The 15,667-nt window shown below is 55.1% G+C and overlaps 1 protein-coding gene across 1 annotated transcript; it reads left to right on the top strand.

Moving 5' to 3' along the window:
* The first annotated feature begins 9,763 nt into the window (after positions 1-9,763).
* Positions 9,764-13,733, top strand: KRT19 (keratin 19). The gene is made up of 6 exons (XM_036882830.2): positions 9,764-10,291; positions 12,066-12,148; positions 12,374-12,530; positions 12,822-12,983; positions 13,098-13,223; positions 13,352-13,733. The coding sequence occupies exons 1-6, from the start codon at positions 9,848-9,850 to the stop codon at positions 13,604-13,606; spliced, it is 1,227 nt and encodes a 408-aa protein (XP_036738725.2). The 5' UTR covers positions 9,764-9,847; the 3' UTR covers positions 13,607-13,733.
* The last annotated feature ends 1,934 nt before the right edge of the window (positions 13,734-15,667 follow it).

The raw sequence follows: 15,667 nt of genomic DNA, 5'->3' as shown, positions 1-15,667 counted from the left end.
CCTGGGGGCAGATGGCCTGAATCCAGGGCACCTGCCTGCTGTTCTCAGTTGAGCAGGAAACCAGCTGTGTGACCTCAGGCAGCCTGCGTCCCCACTCCTGTCTTGGTTTTCTGATACACAATCTGACGGAGTTGGGGTAAAGCACCAGTTACTGAGCTTTATTTAAAGAGGGAAACCCCTCTGTTCAGGCAAGATCCTGAGGAAAGCTGGGTGTGCACCTGCGGTGAGGGCAGAAGCTGCTTTGGGTAAAGGTTGTGTGCATGTGTGTATGAATAAGTGTGAGTGTGAGCAAGTGAGTGTGTGATGATGAGTGTGGAGAGGGTGCGTGCATGTGTGTACGTGCCAGGGTGTGTGAGTGAGTGTCAGGGGTCAGCAGCAGGCCTGTTTATCTGCTCCCTGCTGAAGACGCTGCAGGCTGGGCTTAGAACCTGGGCAAGGTGGTGTCCACCCCCATCGTGCCACTGTCTGGAGTTCCGTCTGATCCGCCTTGCTAGGCTTATAGTAGATGATTGATATGTTTATTAGTGGTTGAGATGAGGGTGAGGACCAGGTGAAATGGGCCTGGCAGGAATGGCAAACTGTGGGTTCCTAATGCCTCCCCCTGACTCCCTGAGCTCAAACCCCTCCTTCTGAAACCCCAGATACAGATCTCTCTATCTGAAGGTGCTGGTTTGGTTTCGGTGTGCTGAGGCCCCATCTGTGTGTTTACTGAGCTAGGACTGTTGTCTGAGGTTGACGGTCTGGCCTCCAGGCCCCCACCCTAATCCCAGTCAAGGCCTGCAGAGGAAGTGCCTCCTCCCCAAACTGCACATTCCGCTGGAGGGGGGCTGGGGCTCAGGTTGGGAGGGCCAGGGGGCTTCCTGGCATGTGGCTCCAGAGCTGATTCCGCACCTCTGCCTGGTGCTGGACTGACCGGGAGGCCCCCAGCTGGTGCCTGGGCACCCTGGCAGGGGCTTGGGCTGACATCTGATAGGTCCTGCTTAGAATAGCAGTGAAGTACCCTAGGGAGCCTATGAGGTTTTGCCCCTGTTAGAGGTGTGTGTGTGTGTGTGTCTGGCGTGGTGTGTACGTTCCCTTCCAATTGACTGTCCACTGATGAAAATGCCCCTTGGATACCAGGCCCCTGGCACAGCGTGGGGTCTCAGTTGCTCTTTCTGTGGGAAAAGGGCCCCCAGGCCCTGGGGCACTCGTGGTGTTCCCAGCTTCCGGCAGCCCAGCTTGGGGCGGGATTCTTTGTGTTTTCCGCCTGACGGATGTTTATCCTGCAGCCGGCCAGAGCCAGGAGGAGCCGGAGGGGCCAGGTCTCAGCGCTCTGTCTCCAGAGTAGCTCTGAATTCCAGCTGCTCTCAAGAATGTGCCCCCACCCCCATCTCTGCCTGTCTTCCTCTCTGGAGAAGAAGCAGCTTTTCTTCCAGAAACTCGGCTAACCTGGCCATCCCTCCCCCAAGTCCGTGGGCCACTTGCCAGCTTGCAGCCAGTGGAGCTGGGACAAGTCAGAACTGAAAATATATTCCATCCCCAACTATAGAGGTGATACGCATTCACTGTTGCTTTGTGAACATTTGGAAAATTCAGGTTCTGGTCAGAAACCACCTTCCTCCTCCCCACCCCAGCTGTGGGCCCCTGAGGGCTGGGCCTGGGTGCACACAGCCCTTGTCTGTCCTCCCTCCTTGGTGGACACTGCTAAAGGCAGACATGGGCACAGTGAGTGCTGGATGAGTGACCCCAGTAAGGGCCTCATTCTGCCAGGATTTCTTCCAAAGCAGATGGAGGCATGACCCCAGGGCTGACCACTGTCCTGGAGTGGGGGCAGATCAGCCACAGGCCCAGCCCAGCCCTCTGACTGCAGTGAGTTGCCAGGCTGAGACCTCCAGCTAGGAGACACCCTAGATTCTTTGCCTTCTCTTGTGAATCCATGAATCCATCAGCTTGGCCTGCTGGCTCTGCCTTCAGAACACACCACTTCTCACCAACCGCTCTCACGTCTTCCCTGAGCCCCCAGCAACTCATCGGGGCTTTATAAGAGCCTCTTACCAGAGCTCCAGCTCCCACCCTTGCCCCCCAGCCTATTGGGCAGAGAGTAGCCAGAAGGCTCCCAATGAGCCTCTGATCAAAGCCCCATTACTCTCAGAATAAAGCCTCACTCCCTAATAAGACCACAGACCCTGGTGCTCCGGCCAGACCTCCTCTCCTGCACGCCCCTCCCCTGGTGCACCTCTCTCAGCCACGGGGCTGCTGGACGTCCCCAGAACACACCAAGCTCCTTCTTCCTCGGAGTTGTGGTTTCTGCCTGATGTCCTCAGCCTGCGTCCCCCAGGGACCTAAAGCCTCCCTTTGCCTCACCCAGATCACTGTCTGTGTGCTGCCTCCTCAAGGGCCTTCCCTGGGCCTCCTTCACTGGCCTTTCCCCACTGGCTGTCCTTCACCCCTTCCCTGCTTTGCCTCCCCACACACCCCTCACTCCTAGGATTGCATTTGCCCAGAGTGAAAGCTCAGGAGGGCAGGGAGTTTTTGACCATTTTGTTCTAGCAGCCCAGAGTCTAGAAGTTGCCTGGCACATAGAGGATAGTCCATAACTGTTGTTGGTTGAATGAAAAAAGAAAAGGGCTTTTCCCTTTTCTTTCTCTTTCCAGCAAATAATTACTAAGCACTTCCTTGTGCTGGAGTTGGCCCTGGGGATCGAGGCAGTGGTGACGCTCAAAGCCTAGGTGGGGAAACAGAGCTGTGGCATGTGATGGGGTGAGTCCAGGGGGAGTGGGAGAAACTGGCCCAGTCTGAGTGGATCTTGGAGGACATCCCAGAGGAGGTAATGCCCAAGCTGATGCTTGGGTTCAAAAGGGACAGGAGTTAGATGCATCCAGGGAAAGGGAGGAGGCAGGAGAGGAGGGAGGATGCTCCAAACTGGAGGAAGGGCCTGGGCCCTCCTGGAGGGAAGGGATGTGGCCCTCGGGGCCACGTGTCAGCCTCTGGCACACAGTAGGTATTCAGTGAAACTGCTGAGATAGCGCATGATTTCAAGGAAGGCAATTTCAGTTCCCGGACAGTTCCATGGCTGGGGTGAGGTGAGCAAGGGCTCCAAGGGTTCACCTAGGGATTCACAGGATCAGATGAGTTTTGAAGTGGAAAGCATCCAAGTCCTTTGTCCCTGGGGGATCCTGGTGGGAGGGAAGGTAGCTTGTTGGAAGGAGAGAAGAACGCCATCCAGGCAACCAAACCGGGCTCCAGGAAGTCAGGACAGGCCCTGGGACATTCTTCTCTCTGTCCTGTAAGTGGCCCTCACGTGTCCCAGCCCAAGATGTACAGGCTGAGGCTGGACACAGGGCTCCAAATGGGGCCAAACAGCCGGGGGTCATGGCAGAGGTAGAGGAGCCCCCTGCCTAAGTGGCAAGCCAGACGCCCCCCCCTCCCCCCGTGTGGAAAGGAGCCTGGGCCTGGTCACGTAGAGGCACCTTGGGAGGGCAGTGGGGGAGGGAAGGGCCGCTCTTCTTCCTGGGGTGTGGAATGTGGCACCTAGGGGGAAGCTGGCCCTTTTCCTTCCCCCACCGGCCTGGACAAGGAGCAGTTCCCCAGCCAGGGCTCCCCAGTCCCTCCGTCCCTCCCCCATGGCTGGTCCTGATTCTGGCCAGGCTGGTTTTCCCTCCCCTGGAGGCTGGAGGAGGAACCCCAGGGGCCATCCTGACCCACCTGCCCTGCCGCACCTTTCCTAGGTTCCCCACTGTGGGAAGCCACGGAGACAAGCTACCACAGAGGCAGCTATACCCGGGCTGGGGGCCCAGCTCAGCTCCTGCTGCTGGCTTAGGTCCCCATGACACCACCCAGCTGGCCTGAGTGAGGCCTTGAGCTGCTCAGCATGGCCAGTATTTCTTGTCTCTGTCCTTTTCCCTCCATCCTCACAATTAGGGCTGAATTCAGCCAGCAGCCCCTACACTGGTCTCCCTCCCCAGGCCATGCCTATCTCACTTTTCCCACCCACCCATTCACCACAGAGAACCAAATACACATTTGACCACATCGCTGCCCTGATTAAAACAACTTTCCACTGTCTTCAGGATAAAGTCCACTCCTTGGCTGAGCTTAGGGCATCCCCTCACCCCTGACCTCTTCCCTGGCCCTGGCCCCTCCTCCCCTCCCCCAACCGTACCTACCGCATCACCAGTGGGCCCCAAGCTGACACCAGTTATCTACTCTTCCAGGCCCCAGTTCTCTCTGCCTCCCTGTCAGATAAACATCTGATCTTTCAGCCTTTTGTCAGGGTCATGACCTCCATGAAACATCTCTCTCTGCTCCAGGCAGAAGTGAACACTCCCCTTCTGCCCTACTTGCTCCTGTGCAGACACAACTCCCAGCACCAGCACAGATTATACTGATTTGTTTGAGGCCCAAATGCCTGTTGGTTCAATAGTTCTAGGATGGTGGTCTGCACACATGGTTACTCCACGCACTCCTAGAAATCCCTTAAAAGAGTCCGCAGGGGAATGCCTCCCACGTGCTGAGCAGGTGGCTGCTGGCTGCCCTCCAGCTCCAGCCCACTGCCAGCCCAGGGCCAGCCTTGCTGGCCAGCCTGAGGGCCCCGGACTCATGAACCTCGGGGAACCAGAGCAGGGGGGCTGAAGGAGCGTCCTGCACCCAGACTCTTCCCAAGACCTTCTTGAAAGTTTTGCCACCTTCTCTTCCCTTCTCACCCCTTTGCTTCATAAGGAGAGAAAGCCAGTGCAAACAAAGGGCCTAGGGGTGGGGATGGCAGCCTAGACACCTTTTTGGGGGGCTCTTTTCTCCCCACATCTGCTGCTTCCTTTCCAAAACTTCCTCTCTCCTTTCCCAGTTCAAGACTAGTGTGTCAGCCTGTGTGCGTGGGACAAAGAAGCCAGTGGCATGTGTTGGGAGGGGAAGAGGTATTTACTGTATTTAATGCAGACAGTTCTAAATAGCCCCCGTATAGTGTTCTTTAGAAATTACTGATTTTTAATTAACAAGTAACACATAAATACATTCTTGTTGTAAAAATTAGAATAGCAGAGATAAGCATGGGTTCCCCTTGACTACTATCCTTAAATCAGCTTCTCTCCAAGGAAATCCCATTGTTGCTCTGCTGTATTTCCTTCCTTATATGTAATTTATATGTACACATAGAACTCAGCCATCTTTTAAGTGCATGTCAGCATCACTTATTGCATTATATGTGTTGCTTTCCTCCGGTTTTTTATTTTACCCAACAATGGGTTCTTTAGGGGTCCTCAAGTCAGTATATGTTGACGTGACTCATTCTGTTCCATCTCTTCTCATGTACTATGGATGTTATATAGTGTATTCAACGGTCCCCCCACCAGTGGTTGTTTCTTTCTTTCCACTATTACAAACGATGCTTCAGAGGACATCCTTTCACATGCCTCCCTGAATATATGGGCAAGGAGGTTCTTTGGGGTAAATACGAAAGAGTGGGACGAGTGGCTTGTAAGGTGTGTGCCTTTGTTTTTGAAATACCCTGCCAAATTGCTCTGCAGAGTGGCCCCCACCTGTCTACCAACGTGTTTCATTTGCCCACAGCTTCCTCAATACCTGACACTATCAGACTTGGTAATTTTGCCCGTCTAATGGAAAAGAGCTAATCTCCTGTCTTCTCCTGGCCATCCTCGGTTAGGTAGGGGGTCTGGGAGGGGAGCCCTGTGCTGTTTATGGCAACCTCCAGCTGGCCCTGTTCAGTCGTAGCTTCCCCTTCTCCTCTCTGGGACCCTGGTTTGTGCTGAGAATCTGCTTGCTTCTCGTGGGCCTCCTGCCTTCCGTCCTCTGCCCCCTCCCTACGCTCCCATGCCTTGGGGCTCAGCTTCCTCTTGTCTGCTGTTAGTTGCCATGTTCAAGCTTCAACATTTCTGTGCACATTTCTCATCTTTCGTTGTCTCTTCTGTTATTCACTCTAAATATTCCTTATCTGTCATCTTAACAAGGTTTTAGGAAGGAGCAAAAATTATTGTGGGTATTCAATCTATGATATTTCATCCATATAATCCCCTGCCAGACCTTCAGCCTCTTAGAGGCAGCAGAAGCTTGTACTTACTTCTGTATCCCAGCACCTTGCACCAGGCCTGGAAATTGGGAACAGCGCTTGCAACATGTTCACTGAATGGAGGAGCAGGTGAGAAAGTATTTGAACATCTCACTCTGATGGCCTCTGGGGAAGGGATGGTGTCTAGGTGAGCGTTGCCAATTTATATGACCAGCAGGTTCGTGTAGTCTTGCACACTTTTACTTCTCTCTCCTCATGCATGAGTCTATTTCCTCTGCTAGGCTGAACTTTGACTCTTGCTTGAATGATCCACTGACCAAATAAATAACTGTGTATCAGAGCAGGGAGGACAAGTTAGGACCTCAACAGGTGACACCATGCCTTTCCCAGCCTGATGACTCTTTTTCCAGGCTAGTGGACGAAGGTACCTTGACCTCCATCCCGTGAGAGGAGGGACAGCTTTGGTGGTTGGGACAGTGGCTTTAGGGAGTTAAAGATGTGGGCTTGAATCCTGGGTCTGCCGCTAACTTACGTGACCTTGGTCAGGTTGTTAACCTTTTTGAGCCTCAGTTGATCCTTGAACCGGACTGGCTTTTCTTGTGATACATGGATCATTAATCGGCATTACCTGACAAAAGATTCAACAGTCCAGTATATCTGAGAAATGTTGGTTAAACCAAGTTAAATAATAAGATTTATAATAATAAAATATGCTAATACTTATAACGATAATATATAATGAATACTATATACAGTCATTACAATAGTATTTTTTATATAATGCTATTTTAAATTAAATTAGCATTAGATTATATATAGCAAATTATGATTATGTAATTATTAATTAAATGATATAAACATAATGAACATAACAAAATATATACTTAAAATGTAATAAAATAATAACATTGTTGAGTGCTTACTATTTGTCAGGCACCCTTTATTAACACCCTCTCACTTAACCCTTGAAACAACCCCACAAACTAGGTGTTATTATTGTTATCTCTATTTCACAGGTGAGGGACTGAGGCTTTCCAACCTTTCAAACCACACATTGTGAATCTCAAAAGGCAGTCAGGACAAGCACACTGCCTTTTACCAGGGATCTCATGGTGCTAGGCTCTGCAGAAATGTGCTAGGGGGAGGCTGGGCTGCCTCCTTGATGAGATCCCTTCATGCTCTAACCTTCTTCTTGTCACTCCTGACCCTGTGTGCCCCTCTCCTGCAGACTGAGGACCCCCAGCCTGGAGCTGCCCTGGTCGGGCTCTGTCCTTATGCAGCCAGATGCAGATTGGAGACTCCTGGTTATAGGTGGTCTGTTTATGGAAAGCTGACAGCGCTTGACCCCTGGGTTCCACCTCTGGGAGGGTAGCCTGAACAGGAGGCTCTCCTGAGTTCCTGGTGTACCAGAGAAGTGGTCCTGGAGGAAGGTGCTAGGCATTGTTCTGGCCAGAGAGCAAGAGTGGGGGATTCTTTTGACTCTGGCCTGCAGTTCAGTCTGGGATTGACTGCCCTTGCAGCTGGCAGAAGATTTGGGGGGAAGGGACCCAAAGGAGTAGGGGCTTCCATAGGAGGGATTGCAGAGCCTCTGTCACACTCAGGAACTCAGGCCACGGGGCTGCGGTTTAAGAGGCTGGAAGCGAGAATCTGACATTCCAGGCTGTGGACCTTCCACAAGCCACTGCCCTCCTTGGAGACTCTGTTTCCTCACTGTAAGGTGGAGATAAGAACATCCTTTCCACAGGAGTTGGGGTCGGGTTGGGGGAGGCGGCCGTGAGAGGATCCAGTAAGATCTGAAGAGGCTCTGTAAACTGTACTCCCCTCCAGTCAGCTGTTCTCATGATAATAGCCCTGGGCCAGGGGGCTGGGACTCTGAGCTCCTCTGAAGTTTAGTATGCCCATAAACCCTTAATTTTGGGGGCAATTAACCTGTTGGTCTGATTCTTTGTTTCCTAATACAAGTCCCTTCCCAAATCTTCCTGTCAGGCCAGAAAAACAGATCCAGGGGCTTGTAGGGGCTTGTAGTGCATAGCAACTATCTGGCTGATCTCCCCTTGCCCTGCACAGGAGCAGGCCTCTTTCTAAGGGCCAAAATAAGAAAGTGACTCACACCAGACCTGCCCTGGTGGCTAGAGCCTTTGTGAAGGCCCAGACACACCCTGCTTTCTAGCTGCTTTAGGTCTTGCCTTCTTCCCCCTCAGGGCTTCAGACTCACTCGCAGGTCTGACTCACTACTTGAAACAGCCTCAGGCTGGCAGTCCTGGGTAGCTCAGGGCTGCTCCTGGGGTTGGGTGTGTGTGGGAGTCGTTTCCCCAGTTCCTGGATAGGTTGCTGGTTGGAAAACAGTTTATTGGGGACTGGTTCCTGAACCTGGGGGTAAGTCTTCCTCAGCCACAGGTGACCCAGGTGGTAATATGCTGAGAGGAGGGCTGAAATTTCACAGGGGCAGCTGAGACCTGGAGGCTGGCCCATTTCCCTAACACCCACTTAAAAGGGCACAGGGCCTTTGTCCAGAGGCCAGGACTGCTCTGACATGAGGAGGGGAAGGAACCATGGGGATAATTCTGAGGAGGGGTGAGGCTCCTGGGGACAGGAACTGGCGTGAGGTGGCTGCAGTGTCCTGCAGTGTCTGGCAAGGGGCCTGGGCCTCCAAAGTGATAAAAAAAAAGTGAGTGGGGGCTGTGTGTCGAGAGGAGTCCTTCCCGATGACCCAGACTCTCACTTAGTGCTTGGGCCCCTCCTCAGCGCTGACCCTAGCAGTTCATTCCTTCACCCACATACAAGAACAGGACGGTTAGGCACCAGGACTCAGCCTCTGACCCCTTCCTTCCAGGAACTCGCAAGAAGGGAGGGATTCCGTTCCATTTTTGTCTCTGGGTGGCAGATGCTAAATGTCTTATGGGCAAGTCACCTGCCTCCCTCAGGCTCAGCTTGCCCATCATGGAACTGTTAAAGCATTTCAATAAATCTGTGTTGAATGAATGCACGCTTTGTGGGCTGGAGGGTAGGGGGTTGTCCCCGTGGAGGGTGGGTCACTAGTAGCCCCACTTCCCATCAGCCCCCGGGGGTGGGGGGGCGGTCAGGCCTGAGACTGGAGTTGTGAAGGTGCTGCCCAGCTGCGAGCCTCTCCTGGCAGCTGCTGCTGGGAGCCATTGGTCACCATGGGTGTGTACAGCCCCAGTAGGGTGGAGCAGTTTTGTCTCAGACCAACGCATTCAGCTCCGAGCACCCTCAGCTGAGGCAGAGTCAGGGTGCGGATCCCCAAGGGGTGGATTCTGAGAGGCTATGATTTGGAGTGGGGTGTAGGAGTCTGGTGAATGTACCTTGGCGGGGTGTTATTTATGATCACACGGAAGGGGCTTAGAACGTGATTCCAGAGGGGGACTGAGTGCAGTCGCTGCGGGAGGACAGAGAACGGGGGTATACTCGCAGAGGCGCAGTGATTCCTAGAGGTGTCACACTCGGCGGGATCTTCATGGGAGAGGGGCAGAATGTGAGTTGGGGGGTCTGACACGTGTGTGATGGGGTGAAGATAGGGATGGTTGCGACAGGAGGGGGTGGTGGGGCTCCGGAGTGGGCTGGGCTGGGGCAGATCCCGTAGGGCCGAACCTCTGGCCCCTGGGAGGGAAGGGTTGGAGGCAGAGCCGCCAGCAACTGACCAATGGGGAGAGCACCCGTATTTCCTCTCAGGAGCCTGAAAATTCCTCGGCGCTCAGCTATCAGCCCCGACGCCATCTCCTCCCCCTCTCCCCACCCGCCCCGGGCTTAAAAGGCGCCAGGTGAAGGCCTCGCCACTCTTCCTGCCGACCGCAGCGCCTCCGGCCAGTGTCTCCCGCGCCCTTCGCCATGACTTCCTACAGCTACCGCCAGTCGTCGGCCACCTCGTCCTTCGGGGGCCTGGGCGGCGGCTCCCTGCGCTTCGGAGCGGGAGGCACCTTCCGCGCGCCCAGCATCCATGGGGGCTCGGGCGGCCGCGGCGTGTCCGTGTCCTCCGCTCGCTTCGTGTCCTCGTCCTCCTCCGGGGGCTTGGGCGGCGGCGTCGGCGGCGGCTTCGGCTTGGGCTTTGCGGGCGCGCTGGTCAAGTCCGACGGGCTGCTGGCGGGCAACGAGAAGCTCACCATGCAGAACCTCAACGACCGCCTGGCCTCCTACCTGGATAAGGTGCGCGCCCTGGAGGAGGCCAACGGGGACCTGGAGGTGAAGATCCGCGACTGGTACCAGAAGCAGGGGCCCGGGCCGGCCCGCGACTACAGCCACTACTTCAAGACCATCGAGGACCTGCGGGACAAGGTGGGCGGCGGCCTGGCCGCGGAAAGTGCACCTGCCGCGGAAACCCAGCTCTGCGGGCCGGGCGAGGCCGGAGGCGGGGGCGGCCGGAGCCCGAGCCACCGGCAGGCGGGGCGGGAGCAAGCCCGTTAGGACGTGGGTGGGACCGCGGGGTGGGGCAGAGAGAGGGGGCAGGTGAGTTGGGCAGGACAAAGTGGAGGCCGGGGTGGCGGGAAGGGGGAGGGTAAGTAGGTGGGGCAAGTGGCGGGGGCGGGGTTGCAGGGCGGGGAGACCGGGAAAAGAGGGTGCAAAGAAGTGGAAGGGGATGGGATGCGGTGGGGGCTGCCCGGAGGTCTACGCTAGAGGCCGCGATCGCAGCAGGCGTTTGGCCTGGGAGGGAGGAGTCTGGTTCTCCTCCGGCCAGACCTGCCCCCGGCTGCCCCCGGGCGCGGGCCCCCCAGCATTCCTTTTCTTTGGCCGGGCAGGTCTGGTTTTCATCACGCTCAGGGTGAAGCCTCTCCTCCCCCGCCCAGGGGGCCACACGGGCCTTAAGAGGAGCTAGAGGAAGAGCGGGGAGGCCAGCAGTGGCCCCTGTCCGTTAAGGAGGGACGTATGCAGAGGCCCCGGGGCTCCTTTGCTTCTGACGACCTCTGTCGAAAAAATCTAGGGCAGGAGCGGGTGGGGGTGGGGTGGCAGTGTCTGAGCCACAGGCCTTACAGGCGTGCAGGGTGGGGCTTGGTCTCCGCCCCCGGGGGAACTCGGAGCTTGCTCCCGAAGAAATGTAGCAGAAGTTAAGGGGACATTGAATCGCCCCACATGCTGGGTGTTCAAACTCGCAGCTCCCTGCACCACCACCCAGTGCCCACCATGTGCCTGGCATGTTGCTGGGTGCCCCGGGGCACAGACTGACGCCTGGGGTGGGTGCTGTGGGTACACAAGGAGCGAGAGCTAGAGATGTAAACCACCACTGGGATACTCCTTTCACACTTTGAAAATTGTGACCTAGGATAAGAAATACATTTTGCTGTGTACCCTCACACATTCTCACCGTCTCTCTCACACAGACATACACAAAATGAAGGCAAAAGTTTCCTGAAACAATTCTTGCTGTGGGCCCTTCTGATATTTTATATTCTGGTCTGTTTCATTATAAAACAGTGCAAATCACCACCCAGTACAATGACTGACGAGTCCAGATATGCTCTTTGAAAATGCCAAACCCATGTGCCTTAATCAGTGGTATGAATATGCCCGCACCTCAGAGGGACCTCAGATTGGCTTGAACTTGGACAACGAATCTTGAACTTCAGTTCCCACCTCTGTAAAGTACATTTACCCACAGACCTGGCATGAAGGATGAAGTGCAAAGTGCCCAGCACATAATAGATGCTCAGCAAATGGAAATCATTTCCCTGAGGCAGAATGGGCTTGAGTGGGGGTTGTAGACAAAGATACCCTGCATTCCCCTGCATCTGGTTTGCAGACCATTAGAACTTCCCTCCCTTAAGGCCCTTTAGTTTCCCTAGGCACAGGTCTCAGAGACCTCCCTGCCTCCCCTGATCCCTCCCTCAGTCCCCGACCCCTGGCCCAGCCTCCCTGCAGTAGTTTCTCCTGTGCAGCTCCTGGTCATAAATGGTTTCTGAGGCCTCCCAGAGAGCAGGCCACTGGGCAGCCAAGAGGTGGCTGGGGCTTTGGTGTCTAAGGCTTAGTGACATACTCATTTGGTCCCCTCTCTCTTCTGGGAAGAAAGTGGTGGGTGGGCTGAACCTGTGCCAACCTTCTGCCTTCTGTCTCCCAGATTCTTGGTGCCACTGTTGAGAACTCCAAGATTGTCCTGCAGATTGACAATGCCCGCCTGGCTGCAGATGACTTCCGAACCAAGTAAGTATCTCTGCTTTGGAGGGCTGCAGAAGCCAGGGTAGGGAATGGGGGTGCAATTCCAGGTCCTTTAGGGGCTCAGTGCAGTGGGGGGACCGGGCTGCCTTCACCCACCCCAGTTGGCCTGAATCAACCCCTACTTCGGACTCCTGAACCCTGTGGGAGATGGGGAAGTCTTCAGAGGTGCAGAAGAAACGCTGGCCTGACTAGAGCTATTTCCTCTGAAAGATTTGAGACGGAGCTGGCCCTGCGCCAGAGCGTGGAGGCCGACATCAACGGCCTGCGCAGGGTCCTGGATGAGCTGACCCTGGCCAGGACTGACCTGGAGATGCAGATTGAAGGCCTGAAGGAGGAGCTGGCCTATCTGAAGAAGAACCATGAGGAGGTGGGTTTCAAGCTGGACTTCCACCCTTCCCACCCTAGCTTCCCAGAACCCTTTTTTCTCCTGTATTCCCTGCCATGGGCATCCTATAGCACCCTCAGCATGGCCTGGGTATGGGGCAGGGCTCCCAGGGCTCCAGCAGAAGATGGTGGCAGCACAGTCAGGGCTCCAGTGCTGGCTCCTAGGTCTGCACCTGAAATCCTGCCCCCTCTGGCGTAGGGAGCAGGGGAGTGGCCGGGCCCAGGCCCAGCAGGCTCTGGGCCTGACCTGTCTGTCTCTGCTGTTTCTTTCCAGGAAATCAGCGCCCTGAAGGGCCAGGTGGGTGGCCAGGTCACTGTGGAGGTGGATTCTGCCCCAGGTGTCGACTTAGCCAAGATTCTGAGCGACATGAGAAGCCAATATGAAGTCATGGCTGAGAAGAACCGGAAGGATGCCGAAGCCTGGTTTATCAGCCAGGTATGGAGGGGGAAGCAGGCGCCCTTTGGGGAGGTGGCAAGGAGAAAGAGGGCATGGTATTCTCAGGCCAAGGTCTGCCTCAGTGCTTATCCAGTCCACCACCTCTCATTCCAGTCCGAGGAGCTGAAGCAGGAGGTTGCTGGCCACACAGAGCAGCTGCAGATTAGCAAGACTGAGGTTACCGACCTGCGGCGCACCCTCCAGGGTCTAGAGATTGAGCTGCAGTCTCAGCTCAGCATGGTATGTGTCCCGCGCCCTGTGAGGTGTACTGGAGTTCTTGCAGCCTCAGGCAGCCTGGGTAGTGGCTGTGCTCATGCCCCGCTGGCATCCAGTCTCTGCTGAGCTGCTCTCCCTTTCCCTGCCCTCAGAAAGCTGCCCTGGAAGGCACACTGGCAGAAACAGAGGCCCGTTTTGGAGCCCAGCTGGCCCAGATCCAGGTGCTGATCAGCAGTATCGAAGCCCAGCTGAGTGATGTGCGTGCTGACACCGAGCGGCAGAACCAGGAGTACCAGCAGCTCATGGACATCAAGTCGCGGCTGGAGCAGGAGATCGCCACCTACCGCAGCCTGCTGGAGGGCCAGGACGCCCACTACAGCAACCTGTCCATCCCCAAGGCCCTCTGAATCCGGCAGCCTCCTGGGCTTCCTGCCATTCTGCAGAGGGATTCCCCTGGGTGGGGCACTGGAAGTGGGGGGGACTCTTGCTCTGGGCTCTCTCCTTGACCTGCCAATAAAACTTTATGGCTCAAGGGAGGAAGGATGTTGGGTCTGTTATTTCAGCCCATGGAAATGGGCCAGGCCTTGGCTTTAAGTTTTATTTGGACCAGAGTCCACTCTGTCCCAGGTAGGGAAGGGAGTGTGCTGCTCACTAACTCCAATTCCCGTTTGCTGCAGTCTTCATTTATCTACCCTGTTCCTTAAAATGAGCTTGTGAAATAAGCACGACTCCCGTTTTACAGAGGAGTAAATAAACTAAGGGTCAGAGAGGTGAAGTGGTTTATTGTGTATGTCACGGTTCTGACACATGGCAGAGGTGGGATTTGAAGCTTGTTTTGCTGCCAGATTTAGTTTTCTTTCCACTTGCCTCCCCCAAGGGTTGATGTGTGTCTATGTGTTTGAAGTTAATGGTTACTGAGCATCTACTATGTACCATTTAATCAAATAGCCCTAAAAAGTAGTATGAATTGCATCTTACAGAGCAGGAAACAGGTTCAGAGAGATTAAGTAACTAGTCCGGTATCACATAGCAACTACACAGCAGAACCAGGATCAGAATCTGGGTTTCCTGATTCTTGGCCCACAGTGCCATCCCAGTGCCCCTGTCTCCTAGGATCGATAGCCCTTGTGCCAGGTCCTCAGTACATTCCGGTCTTGCTTCATGTCAGGGCCAAGGACTGGGATCCCCTGGGGCAATTCTTCCTGACATAATTCTCCACCTAACTGAAGGAAAAACAGGCTTTGGGATCAGGGCCTGAGATGGGGGAGGTGGGCCTGTCAGCGTGTGTCTGCGTGTGCAAGCACTAACATTCATCTGTTCTTGGGCAGCCCTGCATAAGCCCCTTACACCCACTAGCCCAGACCTGGGCCCTGAGCCTGGAATGGGACCCAGCAGTGACTCCGACCTCCCACACAGACCCCCAACTTGGTTTGCCTGAGGCCAGTACTAGGCCAGCAAAGGAACACAAGTCCCAACTTCCTGGTACAACTCTGCCCTTGGGTGGGTATGCTCCTGCCCCTGTGGTTTACAGTTCAGCTGCCAAGAACTGAGGCCAATTAAAAATAAATAAGAAGGGCCCCCCTTCTCCCCCTCCTCAAGAGGTTCAGGCTGATTGGGTCTGTTCAGGCCCCATGGATCTGTCCGTGACTGTCGGCTGACCCCCGGAGTTATCCCATAGGGGTATGGATCTAATGCTGCTCTGTGTGCCCAGCGCCGTGCTAAGGAGGGCTGGGGCCCTGTCACAGCCCATGCTAGTAACCCAGAAGGAGGTGCTCTTGCAGTCATTTTCCTGTGGGTCTTGGAGAGGTTCGTTAGCTCACTCGAAGTCATGCTGGTGACCCCAGAGCCTAGCTCGCTGACCCCAGGCCAGAAGCTCTTTCTGCCACCTCCCCAGCTGTTCTCTGGCCTCAGAACTCACAACCCCCTCTCCCACTTAACTTCCAAAGGCTTAGCCCCGCTCTCAGGCTGGGACTGCACAGAGATATTTGTCCCCTGTTCATGAAAGCCTCTGTTGTTGTCACAGTTGAAGCCCTCCCCCGGCATCCTAGAGCCCCTGGAATGTGGCTGTGGGGTGGGGCGTGGGCCCACACAGGTGGGGCAGGTGACTGGGTTGCAGGTCTGGGTGTCAGGAATGAAGCCTTTGTTTGTGTGTGTGTGTGTGTGTAGTGGGGGGGCAAGAGTGGGGCCACTTTTCTCTCAGTCTGGGAACTAAAACTAGGGGTACTTTGTTGGCAAAAGTGGCTGGGATATAGAAGAGGGAGGAAGGGGGAACTTGTGGGGAGGGGACTTGGGGGACAGGGTCTTTCAACCCCTGCTGGTCATTAGGACCACTTCAGTTTGCAAACCATTTCCTGTCAGTCATCTTGCTCCATCTGCAGAGTCAGACTGGGCAGGAGTTATTTCCATTTTCCTGATTGGTAGACTGAGACCCAGAAAGAGGAGGATGATAACCCAAAGTCATATACTTA

This window comes from Manis pentadactyla, chromosome 4, assembly GCF_030020395.1.
Source record: "Manis pentadactyla isolate mManPen7 chromosome 4, mManPen7.hap1, whole genome shotgun sequence".
Taxonomy (NCBI): domain Eukaryota; kingdom Metazoa; phylum Chordata; class Mammalia; order Pholidota; family Manidae; genus Manis; species Manis pentadactyla.
This window is presented reverse-complemented; position numbering and strand designations above follow the sequence as displayed.